An 18,234-nucleotide genomic window follows, 5' to 3' on the forward strand; every position below is an offset into this window, starting at 1 on the left:
GTGCATGTGGGTATTATGATTTTTCTAAACAGTTCACTTCTTGTAAGTAAAAAAAAAAATACTCAAGCTCAGACTTAAATGATTCACACATGCACAGTCATGGGACAAATAAAACGTGATAACCTTTTAATTTTTACCCTTCAGCAGCGCTTTTTTCCCCCTAAATGAAAACCAATTAAAATGTTTTCCACCTGTCTGAATACCCTATATACCAAATTTCAAGTCTGTAGATCAAAAATTCGTTGAGTGTCCTCACACATTGTCACCCATGTAAGTAATCTATATATCGATACGATATCGTGCGTGTTATTTTCTGTGTCACGCTTACCTCCGGGTCGTTTGATTGTTATGTTCTTCCATTTCTTTCCATAAATAATTTTACCAAGAATTCTTCATAAGTTTTGGTTTCAGTTTCGATTATGTTGAAGGAACTCAAGTTATATATATTTTCATAAGTTTTTTATTTCGATTCAAGCTAATACACCCAAGTCATATGGATATATATATATTTTTTTTTTGAAATCACAACTTTATAAATAAATAAAAAAAAAAAAAAAAAAAAAAAAAAAAAAATCGATAGAACATTAACTATAATAATATAAATGAAATCTGCAAGAATTAAAATATCATATTTAAGCGTACTTTACGACCGGGTTTTGCTGGGCGTTCATGCTAGCTTAGATAAATATGTAGCAGTCACAGAACTATTTTCTCTGGTGAATCAATGCCCCCCCCCCGAGTTCTCCGGTCACAGGCTGACCAATCAGCTAACAGGGCACATTGATTCATCTACTCCCTAAAAGTCTCAAGGGAACGTCAGCAGTCAGATCCAGACTGCCAGCCTAGCAACATCTATCCTCTTTCATCCCGTGTCCACCGGACATCTCGCTATAACATTGACGGTCTCAATTTGAGACAACTGCTATCCAGCCAAGGACGACACGATACTGATTGACCTTCGATGACCTTAAAAGAACTTTCTTTTTATTCTTTTAACAGCTCGACCTGCCAGTTCCTGCTACAAATGAAGTACTCTTCATTGTTATTGTTTAAAAAGTTTCTTTTGTGCCTTGTTCTTTGCTATAATTTATTAGGAAGGTAAAACAATTACCTCTCCTAAAACTACTTTTGCAGTTTTAACAAAAAAGCTACAATAATATCAGAGCATCTCCATTTAGTAATCCATATATTAATACGATAGCGTGTTATTTTCGTGTGTCACGTTTACATCCAGGTCGTTTAATTGTTATGTACTTCCATTTCTTGTAATAAATAATTTTACCAAGAATTCTTCATAAGTTTTGGTTTTGATTATAGCTAATGCCACTCCAATAATCTATTTTTTTTTTTTTTAAATAATTTTATCAAGAATTCTTCATAATTCTTGGTTTCAGTTTTAGCTGATGGCATCTTGGTAATTTTTTTTTTATAATTTTATCAAGAATTCTTCATAACTTTTGGTCATAGCTGAAGGAACTAAAGTTCCATATATAAGTTTAGGATTAAGTTTCGATTCAAGCTGATGAACCCAAGTCATATGATATATATATATTTTTTTTTAAATCGCAACTTTATAATATATAAAAATTGATAGAACATAAACTCTATAATATATATGCAATCTGTATAAATTAAAATATCATATTTAAGCACACTTTACGACCGGGCTTTGCAGGGTGTTCGTGCTAGCTTAGTTAAATACTTTTGCAGTTTTAACAAAAAGCTACAATAATATCAGAGCGTCTCCATTTACACTGAACATCTACAGAATGTCAACATCAATATAGTATATATATGAAGGAAGTTCCCTGTGGAATTTCCACAGGTCCTGCTAGTCCACAGGTCCTGCTAGTTAATCATTATGAATTTTGGAACATAACTGCTAGGCGTAAAGGACTATATAGTTATATACAGATGGGGGGGGGTATGATTGAAATTGAATCCTCTTTGTGAAAATTTGGATATTTTAGATTTCTGTGGTATTATAAGAATGTGCATTAGACATCAATCTCGCTGAATCTTGGAAATTTCCAGGTTGGTATCTGGGGGCATGTTTAATTCACTTGGGGGAGATGCCCCCCCCTGAATAAACTTGCTTGGCGGGTAGGCGACAAAGTGGTGCTCCATGTAATGTACCTGCAAGATGCCTTCCTGAACCTGCATACCAAACATGTGTTTGCCGCAGCGAATGGTGACATCTTAAAAGTGTGTGACACAAAGTTGCACCGAAAACACTTCGTAGCTGGGGCTGGCTCAATTCTAATGAACAAAATGTATAATCAAATCAGTTCTGCCAACAATGATGAGACATCATGTAATAAATATTACTGAAGTTTCAGTTTCTTTCGCATATTTTTAAAGAATTTTTTAGAGAGAAATGTATGAGCCGAAACAAATTTAAATATTTCAGATCTGCAACAGAGATTTTATCAAGACATCAACTAAACCAGATTTCCCAGAATTTAAATTTCTTTAAGACCCTTATGCTTAAAATTTTAGATATTGCCTAGTATCAAACTCAAGTAATGGATTTTGATCAATATTAGAATAAGGATTCTAGACATAGGGTTTAGTATCATATCCGGATTTTAATCTGCATGAAGGGCACATAAATGATACAAAACTGTTTCGATTAGGAAATTTAATTCTACCTGCCCTGGGATCGGTAGTCTACAGGATGGTCAAATAGTCAGGTAACATGTTAAAGGTAGAAAAAAACAATATGATCCATTATAATCTGTATTCGTTTAATATTATTTGTTTAAATATTTGAGTGTAATATATAAACTACCCCTCCTGATTTCTGGCTTTGGGGCTATGTAAAGGATAGCGTTTATGGCAAGAAGCCGGATACAATAGCGTCTATAAAGTTATTTATTGAAGAGGAGATTTCGCGGATATCAGCTGACATGATTACACGTGTTACACAATCAGTGGTTAATCGCTTCCAGCGATTGATAGAGAGAAATGGACGACAATTAACAAAATAAACATATTTCATGTTTGTTTCATTTTATATTTCAATGTATGGTACTTAAATATACGTGTATTGCTAATATCGTTTTTCTTTAAAATGTTACCTGACTTTTTGACCACCCTGTAGTTAGTTATATTTTCAAATGTAATGGGCATAATTTTCTTTAAGAAAAATCTCTGAAAATCACATTTGTTAATAGGCCCGCCACCCTCAACCCAGCCGTGCATCTCAGTTACACAATAAAACGACCTGTAGTACTGAACGCCCTGGCTGTTTTAGTAATATCGAAGAATCATTTACAAGATTATGTATTCAAGCAAATGTTATTAAATAACACTTGAATTTTGTTGGAAACTTTTTTTTTTCATTGTTTTCCTAACTTTGCAAATCTATTTTGTATTATTTGGACTACTGTTATTTTAAATGTTATTTTCACAAGCTTTAGGTTGGTTGTTTTACGGCATATCAATCAACCCTTTTCAGGTTATTTAATGCCGAATCCAGTGATTCAGAAGAAAAATTTTTTAATATGAATATATTTTTTTTCAAGTCGGTTTCTATCTAACCCATATGCACATTTGATGTTTTTATGGTCATTAGGAAAAATAACTTTATAGTTAAATATTTAGAGATTTATAAAGAATCAGAAATTTAGTACGGAATCAGTAATTTTATAAGAATCGGGAAAAATACAGGAATTGTCTCATTACTAATATCAGCCCTTTTTGGGTTATTTAATGCCAGTAATTTTGCAAGGAATCTTTATTCTTCAAATTCATATACATTATATATATATATATATATATATATATATATATATATATATTCATGGGGTTTAATTTTTTTTTTTTTGTTTTTTTTTATTTATTATAGAGAAAATTTGTTTTTATTTTAGCTTTGTAGAACATGGTGCACTTTTAATGCATCTATAATCAAGCTCCTATCTTTACATCAACGCTCTGATCCCCATCTGGCATCAATTGAAATGGATACCTCTCATCTAGGAGAAGCTCCATGTTTTGATAAGCTTCTGGGTTTGACCTTTACTCCTGACCTTAAATGGAACACGTACATCAAGTCTGTTGCCCAGATCGCTGGGAAAATGGTGGGATCCTACCGCTCCAGAAGATATCTCACTACTGATGCAATTCTCTATTTGTATAAAAACCAAGTACGTCCAAGGATGGAGTACTGCTGCCACATCTGGGCTGAAGCTGCTAAAAACAGCCTATCCTGCCAAAATATAAATAGACTTCGTGGTTTAGTGGGGAATGCCCTTTTCTCTTCTCTGCAACCTCTCCCACAGAAGAGAGGTTGCAAGCCTGTCTTTGTTTTACTGTTATTTCCATGGCAAGTGCTCGTCTGAGCTCCAATTTCTGCCCCCCCCTCGCCAATCTTTCACCAGAAAACACCAGTCTAGATGAACTCACTGTCAGTAATTTTCCCCACTCTTTATCTGTGCCTAAATCAAAACAGATTCCATCAACAAAACTTCTTTCTGAGAAGTGCATGCCTGTGGAACTCTTCCGTTCACCTGTTTCCCACCTGACTACAACTTGGATGTCTTCAAGTCCAACATAAACAAATTCATGATGAATCGCCCCCTTAAATAAGACACTTTATCAAATCTCCAATATTAACGATTACTACGATACTATCCCATTGATTAGTCTACACGCAATAACCCTTATCCTCGAGTGGCTTGATCTGGTAGCATAAGATGTGATAGATGGATCAAATGCAAAGTACTTTTCAAAAAGAAACCCACATGACCTATATCCACTAATTTGACTAAAACACTTAATGGACTATTTGAAAAATTTACAAAGTAAAAGTTTCACCATAAAACGTTATTTAATAACAGTTGCCTAAATCCACACAAGACATTGCACACAGATTAAACATTCCTTGCTTTCTAAGCCAAGCTAGTGTTAGGAATTTCGAAATAGTTAACATCTTAAAGATGCCTTCAAATGTTAAAATAGAACAAATTAAAAACGCAGTTTGGATGTCGGTAGCAAGTTTTAAAGCACGTTTATTTTAATCAAAAAAATTCTTTCCACAGATTTCTTTGCAGAAGGCATCTTAAGCGCGGTAATTCAAAAACATTGTTTAGCAGTTTTCACTTGTTCGCTCTTCACTTGTGGATTTTCAACAGAACAATCTTTACCTGTTTAAAAAGACAAAAGATCGAGTTAAAATAAATTAACCTAGTCTTCAAGGCTAACCCTAATCTTCACGGCTAACCCTAATCTTCACAGCTAACCCTAATCTTCACAGCTAACCCTAATCTTCACAGCTAACCCTAATCTTCACAGCTAACCCTAATCTTCACAGCTAACCCTAATCTTCAAAATATGAAATTATCTCGGATTTTTAAAAGTCAGACCTAAACAGCAATGCAGGTGACAAATGGATAACCAATTCAGACTAGCCTTCTTTAACTATATTATTGCTTTGAATATAATTTGATTCGCTTGAGCTTTTTTCCGATAATAACCAGGATCTCAGACTCAAAATCAGAGTTCGTCCTCATTCCTGTTTAAAATATTTAAATAAACCTTTATTGTAATAATGAAATTACTAGTGGGAGAACTAAACAGCAGTGCACTCGACGTATTGATACTGCATTCAGACAAGCATATTTTTGGGTTTCTTTTTTCTTAAACTATGCTTTTGGCAGGTATATATTTTATCTCACTTCAGGGTATTAAGATACTTATGCCAGCTTAGATACCTTAGAATGGAGAACTGAAATCTGATAAAAAGGAAGTTATGTGCAATCATACAGAGTTATCTCCTTTGGGTTCTACAAAAAAAAATATTAACTAGTAGGCCACCCGGAGTTACCTGGTCATAAAATACGCATAATTATATTTTAATCATGGTATTGCCTATGAGGAATCTGAATTTTTACACATCACATAAAATAAAGTCTGGGGTCTTTGAAAAATAATTTTTTTAATCAAAAAACAATACAAACATTCAAACGTCCAAAGATGGAGTACTGCTGCCACATCTGGGCTGGAGCTGCTAAAAACAGCCTATCCTGCCTTGATTGAGTACAAAATAGACTTCGTGGTTTAGTGGGGAATGCCCTTTTCTCTTCTCTGCAACCTCTCCCACAGAAGAGACGTTGCAAGCCTGTCTTTGTTTTACTGTTATTTCCATGGCAGGTGCTCGTCTGAGCTCCAATCTCTCATCCCCCCCCCCTTGCCAATCTTTCACTAGAAACACCCGTCTGGCTGGAATACTGTCAATAATTTTCCCCACTCTCTATATGTGCCTAAATCCAAATGTAGATTCCATGAGCAAAGCTTCTTTCTTAGAACTGCACGCCAGTGGAACTCTCTGCCGCTAGCCCGTTTCCCACCTGACTACAACTTGGACGTCTTCAAGTCCAACATTGACAAACCGCCCCCTTAAGTAAGACACTATCAAAACCCGCAAAACTAATGATTACCACAATACTATCTCATTGATTACTGTACATGCAATAACCCTTATCCCTGAGTGGCCTTCGGCCCTTGATAAGTGGTGACCCCCATGTAAAAAAAAAAAAAACAAAAAAAAAACGTGGGTTTCAAGCATGGATTGCATTCATTGACTAATGCAGTTAGGTCAAAGAAGAATTCCATGGTTCTTGAAGACACCATTGTTGCAGTTGTTTGTAATAGTAAAAACTAGGTGTTAAAAAATAACAGCCAGCATAACCTAAAGGTTAATGCAGTATTCTAATCAGAAATACTGTACGTATTAAATGCAACGTTAAATTCCTGGGAAAAAATGAAGGAAAAGAAAATAAAAATAAACGGAAATAAACTGAAACACATGCATGCGAATTGTTTTTCCTAAACAGTTCACTTCCTGTAAGTAAAAAAAATACTCAAGCTGAGATAGAAGCCAAAACCTAAAGACAACGAGTCAAGTATGATAACCATTCAGCCAGCGTGACATGCTCTTTAAAAAGTGCTTTCAAACCGACTTATACTTAACACAACGAATCTAATGTGAACCATTCATACATGCGCAATTGAGAAACAGTTAGCAAACAAAAATTCAACAATTCCTACAAACCAATTTTTCAATTTTGAGCCCTTAGCAGCCCTTTTTCCGGATGAAAACCGATTAAAAAATTTTCCACATGTCTAAATAACCATATACAGTAGAACCCCAGGATACGGTGACCCTGGGATAGGGTTTTTTCAGGTTACAATGTGGAATATGTTTTCCGGTCCCTGGTTACGATATTTGCCCCACATTACGGTGTTAATTATGTTATTTGATTATATACATGTGTATTATATACTGTATTTTGTGATTAATTTTTTTAATGTTGTATCCCGAGGTTCTACTGTACCAAATTTCAAGTCTTTAGATTAAAAATTTGTTGAATATATAGGTTGAGAAGTGTCCTTCTCAATGAGATTTTAGACTTAGAACCCAAAACAGCCAATTACATATATATTAATATCTTTCAAAGTCGGGCCTAAATAGTAATATATCCAACAAATCGATATTCGATTTAGACTAGCCTATTTGTTTCACTATGTTATTTCTCCGAATATAATTCGATTTGCTTATGTTTCTTTCTGATGATAATTAGGACCTAGTCTTAATCTATATAAAGTTGGGGTTTTTCTTGCTCTGACACCGATATTAAAAGTCTACATTTTCTATTTAACAAGCTGCGCATGCAGGGTGCCCACCCCCATGAGTGAAAAATTTACTTTCACCATGATTAATGTTTGTACAAAATTTAAAAAAAAAAAAAATCTAAGGTGTGATTGAGAAAAGTGCAAACAAATGAACGGGAGTGAATTACTAGGACCAATCCTTCCTTTGTCAGGGGGCCAAAAATTAAAAGACTCAATCATAGATATGTGAGAGTCTTCATAAAAACTTACTAATTTGCATATTCTATTGGAGAACGAATTTCATTAATTATTCATTTTATATGCTTCCTTATCAGACAATTAGATTCATTTAATTATTACGCTCAGTTCTATTTATTCATAGTTTCTACATCATGCATGATTGGGTAGCATTTAGGATGCAACCGTTCTAGCAAACGCACATGTATTTATATATACTTTTTATTCGTTTTATATAAGCATTAATATGTCACTACACATTCATGAGCAGGTTTCGGTCAGCCAGTCACAAATAACTAGAGACCTCTTCAAGTGATGTTGCTTATACAAAAGCTTAGTCTATCTAAGCTTTTGTATAAACAATATCGCCTGGAGAGATCTACTTCTTGTAAAGGGCTAACCGAAACATGCTCGACAGTAGATAAATGGACATCAGCAATTCCAACAGATATATATATATATATATATATATATATATATATACACACACACACACACACACACACACACACACACTAGCATTTCAGCTTGGCGTTGCCCAGGTGTTTGGAGGTGTATTTTAAGAAAAAAAAAAAAAAAAAGCGGTCAATTGACCCCTATTATGATCCCTTAAACTTTGTTTTGGGCTCAAATCAAGTTAAGTTAGATCCATGTCCAAGGAACCTATATCTAAAATTTCAAGTGTTTAGACTCAAAATTGGCAGAGTTTGGTAGAGTTCTCAAAGGTCAAATCGTTGAACTTTGACCCCTTAACAGCCAAATTTCTAGCCGAAAACCAATCATAAAGATCTTCCCAAATCTCAGTACCCTGTATATCAAATTTCGAGTCTGTAGACTGAAAATTGACAGAGTTATTGTGTAGGGAAATGTACACAGACACGTTCACTTTTATAGATATGTGTGTGTGAAGCATTGATGTGTTTTTTCCTGTGCTTTGTTTTATTTTTATACTTGTGGATTGCCATCAACAATCGCCAGCGAGAATATGACGATACGGCCATAAGATAAGATGAATGAAAGATCCATAGCACACACGTTTGGGGTGAGCGACCTGTCAGTGGGGTCACAACCATATTTAACAATTAATTTGGCATAAAACACTCATTCTAAGTTAACGTTAATAGACAAAAATTAGAGCCACAATAAGTGGATGTAGTTAGATTCAACTGGGATCGTACTCTGATTAGTTAGTTACATATTCATTGCAGTTTTTAGGTAACTTCAACGTGCACCACAGATGTAACACAATGCAACTAATTTAATCCGTGGTCTGCATTTTTCTTTTCATTTAGCAAAGCATTTTGTACAAGTTAAAAAAAGCTTCAAATAAACTAATATTTCTAAAAAATATTTTACAGCTTATGAAAATAACGAAAATGAGACTGAAAGTGTGTTTACATTATCGACGCTTTGAAACAATGTTCCTATGTAGTGATCACTTTGAAGCTGTAAACATACCCATGTTTAAAAATCTAGCAAAAAAGAAATGAAAAAAAAAAAAAAAAAAATGGGCAGATTTTCATGAAATTTGACGTGTCCATTTTATTATCAGCAAAATACCATACCATGTATGTTGAGTGTAATTGGGGAATTCTGTGAAATAAATCAAACAGGCACTGAATTCTAACATAAAAAATTTAAGTAGCCTCATAAAGCCTAGACGAAATAACATTGTGCCTGTCTGAGAAGTTGGGTAAACTCACCAGTTTTAAACTCAAACTCTTTTGAAGTTTTCCTGCACCAAGCGCATCTGTCATGAGCGTCGTAGCAATAACAATCCTCAGCTTTCCATTGATAATCATCAACAGGTTGGACCTGAAAAAAAAAAAAAAAAAAAATTAAAATAAACTACTTATGTAAGAATTGATCTGGAAAAAAAAAAAAAAAAAAAAAAAAAAAAAATTATAAATCTAGAGAGTCCGGCCACCTAAGAGATTTTTTTTACTTTTTTTTCAAACAAAAAAAATAAAAAAAAAAAAAAAAAAAAATACCTCATCAAACTGGAGCGAGACTAAAAAGCCAACTTGTAAAAAATAATGTCCAAGATTATCAACAGATAAGCCCTGTTGAATGAACACTGTCTAATATTTAGTAGTCAGATTCTGTGTGGTCGAATGGTGACCACTGACAAAAGGCCAAAATTTAAGATTTCCAGTTAAGGGTGAAAAAAAGAAAAAAAATATCTAGATGGGAATATATAGTTACATAAATGGATCAATAGATATAATTACCAATTGTCACAGTGCAGAACTTAAATGGGCAATTATAATCTAGTTTTTTTATTTAAAACTAGCAGGAAGATCCGATGTTGCCCGGGATTGAATAAGGATCAGAACTATATACTTTTTCACCGTTTAATAACACCATATCACTTTCTTGGTGTTTATTGCCTCCTCTTCCCATTTAGACCCTAATATAGTTGGAAGAAGCTGAAAACTCTTACTCCATATCTTATACATATGGTTTAATTTTTATTAAAATTGGATATACACATGAGAAGTTTTAACAGATCAATTGGAGGTGAAGGCATATAGACAGTAACAGAAATTCCGGACCACTTCCATCGTCTTCCCCGATAATTTTATACATGTGATAAAAACTTCATGAAAATAGAATATATTTAAAGTTTTAAAAGAAAGAGGTCTACTAGCTTCCCAACTCTGATCAAAGATGTGATGTGCAACATTAGAGTGACAATATTGGGTCATGAGAAAGCATTGCAAGCGATTGCTCAAGATAGAAAGGAACCTTGAACCGACATCTTAAACCAGGAGGTTGGGAGAATTCGATGAATGGTACTGCTTAAAAATGTGCATACAAAAAAGAGGACTACATTGCCAGCAGTCCAGGGACCACACATGCTTGTGACGCTTGCGGCAGAGACAGCCATTTCTAGATTAGTCTCTTCAGTCACCAACTGTGCTGGTTCAGTCAAGCAGACAGGACAACTACAGGGTGGTCAAAAAGTCAGGTAACATTTTAAAGAAAAACGATATTAGCAATACACGTATATTTAAGTACCATACATTGAAATATAAAATGAAACAAACATGAAATATGTTTATTTTTTTAATTGTCGTCCATTTCTCTCTATCAATCGCTGGAAGCGATTAACCACTGATTGTGTAACACGCGTAATCATGTCAACTGATATCCGCGCAATCTCCTCTTCAATAAATAACTTGAAAGATGCTATTGTATCAGGCTTCTTGCCATAAATGCTATCCTTTACATAGCCCCAAAGCCAGAAATCAGGAGGGGTAGTTTATATAGTACACTCAAATATTTAAACAAATAATATTAAACGAATAGAGATTATAATGGATCATATTGTTTTTTCTACCTTTAACATGTTACCTGACTTTTTGACAACCCTGTAGACTAAGGATACATCACCCATCGTGGATTCTGACCTAAGAGTTATACCCTCTTAGAGATGCACTTAGTGATTCAAGAACAATTCCATTGTCTCCTGTGAATTTTATATAATGCATATTTAGATTTCATGTAGATTCACTAACCTTTCATTTTTATAGAGAACAGATTTTTAAATATATAGATTACGATTTTCGAAAATATTGGCAAAAACAAAAGAAGTGACCCCCGCCTTGTAGAAAAGTGCCCAGTTGAGGGTGAAGGGATTATTGCTTTTAGCCAATTTTTATATATTTGTCTGAAAAGGTCGAGCTCCAAAACAATACTGATCTTGTAAAAATCAGTCGCCTCAGTCAAATAGATAATTTTCAATGACATTTCTGAATACTCACTTCAACGTCGTATAAGCCATTGCACGTCAACTCGTAGGTTATATGATGCTGAAAAAAACAAAAACAAAAAAAAAACAAATAAAAAAACTAATTAATATTCAAGAAAGGAATAGGAGATTATATACACATATACATACATACACACACACACACATAAAGGTATGTATACATACACATGTATACACACATACATACACGTATATATACACACACGTATATATACACACACACATACACATATATATATATATATATATATATATATATATAGAGAGAGAGAGAGAGAGAAAGCGATATAGATAATGTAGTATACTAATTCTCCAAGTTCCAAATATCAAGTTTTCTCAGTTGATTATTACTTTTCAAAAGATATCCATTGCAATATAGTTTCATATTGCGACTAGTAAGTCTGCAAAATTATGTTACTATTCATAGTTAGTCACGTAACTTATAAAAACACAAATTTGGACAACTTACATGGTTCATGTAACCGACACCCTACTATTTCTAAGATTATGGTCATGCTGAATTTATTTCAACTTATATTAATTATTTTTGTATTTTTTGTATTATTGTTCTATATTTATTTTCATTTTATTCAGTTTTTTACAATTTACTTTTTCTTTAAAATTCATTTTAGCATTCTCAGAGTCCTATTTTTAAGGTCTATTAATTATATAACTTATAAATACAATAATTTAAAATATATTTATGTTAATCAAGCCAGGCAATATTCTGCGTTTCATCCTCATACAGAATAGTCAAATTAAAATGCACGGAATTCGTTTTCATAGATACAAATGCTGTTTGGTTTAGCTGACTAACCAATTAGATTTTTTTGTAATTCTCTCTCACAGGTTAAGGTTTCCATTAGTCAATGGCATGCTTATGTCAAACATTTCTAACTTAATTTCTCTTCCTTCGTTCTGTATAAGGGTAAATAAGCCCCCCCCCCCATTTTTTTTCTTTTTTTAAATATGTTTGATATTATTTTAACATGCTTGGAGTACTTTCTATCGTTTTGTTTTTTTCTTGTATTGTGTTCCAATCTATCATTCCCATATTGTATTAAATTCTATACAACGTCCACTTTGGAGGCCATTGTTGTCCAATGTATGTGCTACCGACACGCGAGAAAAACATGCAAGACAGTTTGAAATGATTTCAAATTATCAAACTGAAAAAACAAACAAACAAAAAAAAAAAATTAAAACAATTAAATAGTTAAAATGTGCAACTTCATTTTTTTTTTTCACCAGTCATGTTACAGTTTTAATACATCTCTTTAGCAACTAGTTCAATATAACGGGGGGGAGGGGAGATAAAGTCATCTACAGTCACCCTTTTTGACTTAGTTTCTGTTGCTTAAGTACATTAACCTACACAATTCTTTACAGCACCTGTTTCGTAATGCAGAATCATTCATGTAATTGTGTCAATTTTTTTAATTTTTTTTTATTCCGCCCTTAACTCATCAGAAGAAAAAGAACTTAACTTTAAAAGAAAATAAGAAAATATGAGCACGATTACAAAATCCGAAAGTTGGAAGAGAAGTTGCAGTTATTTTTCCATTTTTTTCTTTTTTTTTTTTTTTTTTTTTTTTTAATTTGGAATATAGAATTTTGTCATTTGTACTTACTTTGTAGTTACATGGAGCTTCATAAATTAAAGGACTGGTATAAATAAAAGGTGAAATAGAATTGAATAAACATATTTCCCCATAAACACACACAAATTTTTAACTTTCACTGACAAAACAGACAGGGAATTCCTGTCTGTGGAAACTAATGGACTAGGTTAATATCTTGAGGTTGTAAAAATACAAACACACACAAGTTTTCTTGTAAACCACCCTCTCAACCCAGTACAACAGTGGAAACAACTCAATATAACTATCTGAATTGTAGCAGACTCCCTGTCTGAAGAGGACAGTTAGGGGTTTAACCTTGACCCTAAAACCATCACAATCTAGGTCATTGTTGAGATGGCTTGTCCTCTGTTGACAGGTGTATGGTCTGGTGTAATTGTTTTGTACTTCACCTCAACCCCAAAGAAGCTTTTGACACAAAGGCCCCATCGAAAATGCTAAGAGCGATTTAAATTAACATAATTGGGTACCTATGTAGTATTTGCCCCACACAGTGAAATAATAACATTAATTAGAAAGCTGTTCTTAAAAAGGGGAAGAGGTGTTTTGTAACTATTTTGAACTGTCACCTAAAAATTTCATAAAAGATAGAAAACTTGAAAATACTATTAAGAAAAAAAAAACATTTCCTCTCAATACAAAAAAAAAAAAAAAAATGAACATAGCTGTCTATTTACGGTTTCAAATTGGCTACTTTACATTATAATAAAAGAAAGTCATGTTAAGACTAATTTTTTTAAAATTTTTTTTTAAAAAAGACGTGCAAATGAATTGACATCCTTTATAATTTATATTAAAAAATATTCAGAGAAAAAAAAAAAACGTTGAATTTTCATTGAAAAATCTAAATTTTTAAATAAATTCTTTTTAGCTTAAAAAAAAAAAAAAAAAAAAAAAAAAAAAAATTTTTGTTATTTGCTTTTTTTTTTTAAATTCATTTATGCGTTTTTTTAAATTTTCAACTCCCATGGAATTTTCCATGGGTTCTGCTAGTATGTATTTTTTAAAATCAAGTTGAGCAGTAAGATATCTGTTCACATTACATTTAAATTTCTGCATGTTAGTACAGTCAGGGAAGCAAGAAACAGGAAAGGAATTCCAAAGTTTAGCAGTTCGAGAGAAGAAATTATCAGTAGAAGGTTCTCCGGCATCAGAAAACTTGTACAATGTAGGATTTTGCAGTTTATCAAGTTGAGAGTATTTACGTCGAAGCACAAATGCCATGAATTTGTCAGAGCACATTTCATGAAAACACCTGTAAAGTAAACACAGGGATGCAACATTACAGCGATGTGACAGGGTTTGGAGGTTGGTTGACAGTGTGGAACCTGTTTGATTAGAGACACTTTTTTGGACTGTTGTTAGCCCATATATGAATGGTTGCTTTGTCAAGGTATAGGATATTGTCAGGTGGGAGTACTTTTCTAGCACAGTAGAGGGAGTTCGCCTTCCTTGCAAGCAACCTTAGCAATATCTTCAATGAAAACTCGATTGAAATCGATAAAATTAAACATTGAAAATTTATACAGAGACACAGAATGTGTACAGTTATTAACAAATATATTTAAAATATGTCTTACCAGCAATGATACCTGTGCTTTGCTGTACGCTCAGGTACTCGAGAGTACAACAAAGTCACAATCTTAACATTTGACCTTGAAAAATGATGTGCACCATCCCTAGGTCAGAGACCAACATGTCAGGCTTGGTCATGATCGGTTCAGTGGTGTGGACAGTAGGAGAGTATATATACATAGGCTATGACCTTCACCTTAACCTTGAAAAATGGTGTGTATCATCATGCCAGGTTTGGTTACAATCGGTTCAGTGGTTTGAGCTGTAAGAATTACACACACACTGCTTATATCTGTAGAAATATTTTCTTATATACCAATCCATATATAAGAAGCTCAATGTAATTACAGAGCAATATAGAGAATAAATGATAAGTGATTGATTTTGCGCTACGAAACAGATACTGTCAAGAATTGTATAAGTCAACTGAATTTAAGGAATAAGTTCTAAGATAGTCAACATTATGAATTTTGGAATATAACTTTTTGTCATTTATTCTCTCTCTCTCATATATATATATATATATATATATATATATATATATATATATATATATATATATTTGAATTAAACTTAGCAACAAGATGTCTGTTCACATTACATTTATATATCTGCATGTTAGTACAGTCGGGGAAGCAAGACACAGGAAAGGAATTCCAAAGTCTAGCAGTTCGAGAGTAGAAACTTGCAGAATAGAAAGCTTTTTGGCATCAGAAAACCTCTACAGTGAAGGCATCTTGAATTTTGTTGTATAGTTGAAGCCAACTCTGACATTGATGGTTCGTATTACCTATTTTTGAAAACAATCCTATGTTAGAATTTTTTTTTCATTGTCCGCCACGGATCACAAAAAACAAAAAGTTATGGCTGCTCAATGTCTCAATTTTTGATACTCAACACCGCATTGACTTGTTGCAAACTTTTGTTTTCTTTGCCACAAACAAATGTCTCTCCTGCATACTGTTGTCAGGAGTAGTAGGCCACACACCTCAGCACATCCAAATTAAGAATCCGAGTCATCGGCAAATTTTGCATGAAAAATTGTACAGAATTCTCACATATTTTATGTCTATCATTCAGGCCCATTTTTATCGCTTCTTTCATGTTTTTCTTGGCCTTTCCTTTGTGAACTGAACCTGCTACCTTAAATGTTCGACATATTAACAATAGAATCCTAATCCATTCTTTCAACATGGCTATATCATAAAAGTTTCCTCTTCTGCACACCTCACCCTATGTCAAAGGTGCACACTTTTTCAGCATGATAGCTACTTGTGACATGATTAAGCCTAAATGATCTACCACCTACTAAAAATGCAAAACAAATATATTGTAAATTATTTTTATATGATAGTGCATGCAGGTGTACCTTGCATTACTGCATCAACCCACATTGCACAGTGCAACGCTGTACATTTTTTGTCGTTACTCAGATGACTTGCATTAGATGGAATAAGTTGGATGCATATTCCGGGCAGTAGCTGCCAATAGTCTCAAACAGGCTTATAGATGCTCACCACTTGGTATTTGGCCTTAAGGATTTTTGTGCGGGAGAAAGCATTTTCGTGCGGGATTCTTATCACCTGAAGAAGGCCAGAGGATGAGTTGGCCGAAACGTGATGAAGCAACAACAACTATGAAGATGAGGATAAGTCTGCAAATAAATATACTCTGCTAGTTAGTAATGACAAATTTCCTGAATTTATTCCATCCACTCCTAATATTTGCAAGTAAACATGCTTTACTGTGCTTCATTAATATCATATACCAAATTATCTTATACTGAAAAAAAAAAAAAATCAGATTGGATATAGTAAATAATCGATGACATCTTGCATTTCTCAAACGATTCAAAATTCCTGAATAAAAAAAAGAAAAAAAAAAGAAAAAGAAAAAAAAAGAAAAAAGAAAAAGAAAAAAGAAAAAAAAGAAAAAAGAAAAAAGAAAAAAAAAAGAAAAAGAAAAAAAAGAAAAAGAAAAAAAAATAAAAAAAAAGAAAAAAAAAGAAAAAAAAAATAAAAAAAAAAATAAAAAAAATAAATGAAAATTACCGTTTCTATCTGCTTTTGATTCAGTTCCTTTCCGTCTTTACTTAAAGTGACAGTAAAGCGCTTGAAACGTGTCATTGCAGGTGGACTATCAAACGAAATGGTTATTTCATTATCGTTGATCCAAGAAAATTTCATGGCTGGACTCCAACCTGGAAGATAAAAAATAGAAATTGTTTTATTTTGTGAAAATAAATTCTTATTTGGTTAATAAGGAATTTGAATATTAACCAGTAATACCTGGTGTTAGGGTATATATATATATATATATATATATATATATATATATATATTTTACACAAAGGAGTCGCCACTTATCAAGGCTCAGAGGCCACTCGAGGATAAGGATATCAAATCAAAACAGATTCCATCAACAAAGCTTCTTTCTTAGAAGTGCATGCCTGTGGAACGCTTCGGTTTGCCTGTTTCTCACCTGACTACAACTTTGATGTCTTCAAGTCCAACACAAACAAATTCCTGATGAATTGCCCCCTTAAGTAAGACACTTTATCAAATCTCCAATACTAATGCTTACTACGATACTATCCCATTGATTACTGTACATGCAATAACCCTTATCCCCGAGTGGCTTCCAGGCCTTGATAAGTGGTGACCACCATGTAAAAAAAAAAAAAAGGTTAATAAGTGTACAGTCGAGGCCGCCGAGATATTAACATGTTAATATATCTCGGCGGCCTCGGCACAGTAGTCAATGGGACAATATCATCATAATCGTTAGTAGTGGAAATTTGGTAAATTGGATTACTTAAGGGGATGGCTCATCAAGAACTTGTTTACATTGGACTTGAAAACAACCATATTGTAGTCAGCTGGAAAGAAGGGAAATGGAAGAAAGTTCCACATGCGTGCAGTTCTAAGAAAGAAGCCTCGTTCATGGATTGGTTGTTTTTGTTTTACGGCATATCAACCCTTTTCAGATTATTTAATGCTGAATGCAATTATTTTGAAGAAAAGTTTTTAATAGAATATATTTGGGGTTTTTTTTTTTTTCAAGTCGGTTTCTATTTAACCCATAGTTGGGACCCTAACAGGCACTACCATTCCGGGTCAGAGTGCACCTAGGAGTAATGGCAATTAAGGAGTGGCTCCACACTCCTCAAAGCCCGTAAGCTGAGGCCTCACGATCGGATATAGTTTAAGGTCACATCCAGGACCTTATTCATGGAATCTACGTTTAGGTGCAGATAAAGAGAAGGGGACATTTTTGATAGTGGTTTCAGGTAGACGAGTGTTTTTCATGAAATTTGGCGAAGGGGGGACCATAGATTGTAGCACAGACAAGCACTTGCCATGAAAATAACTATAAAGCAAAGAGGCTTGCAAT

At 33.5% G+C, this 18,234-nt stretch overlaps 1 protein-coding gene across 1 annotated transcript in view; it reads right to left on the minus strand.

The window, feature by feature from the left end:
* Positions 1-4,995: 4,995 nt before the first annotated feature.
* The window catches only part of LOC145260648 (uncharacterized), a gene marked incomplete in the record, with an annotated part of 115,975 nt that continues 102,736 nt past the window's right edge, over positions 4,996-18,234 (minus strand). Inside the window, 4 exon segments of the mRNA XM_080118985.1 lie at positions 4,996-5,147; positions 9,555-9,666; positions 11,619-11,666; positions 16,893-17,041. Coding sequence (XP_079975111.1) covers positions 5,077-5,147; positions 9,555-9,666; positions 11,619-11,666; positions 16,893-17,041 — 380 coding nt within the window.

This window comes from Euprymna scolopes, chromosome 36 (assembly GCF_053919585.1).
Source record: "Euprymna scolopes isolate OS-2025 chromosome 36, ASM5391958v1, whole genome shotgun sequence".
In the NCBI taxonomy this organism is placed as follows: domain Eukaryota; kingdom Metazoa; phylum Mollusca; class Cephalopoda; order Sepiida; family Sepiolidae; genus Euprymna; species Euprymna scolopes.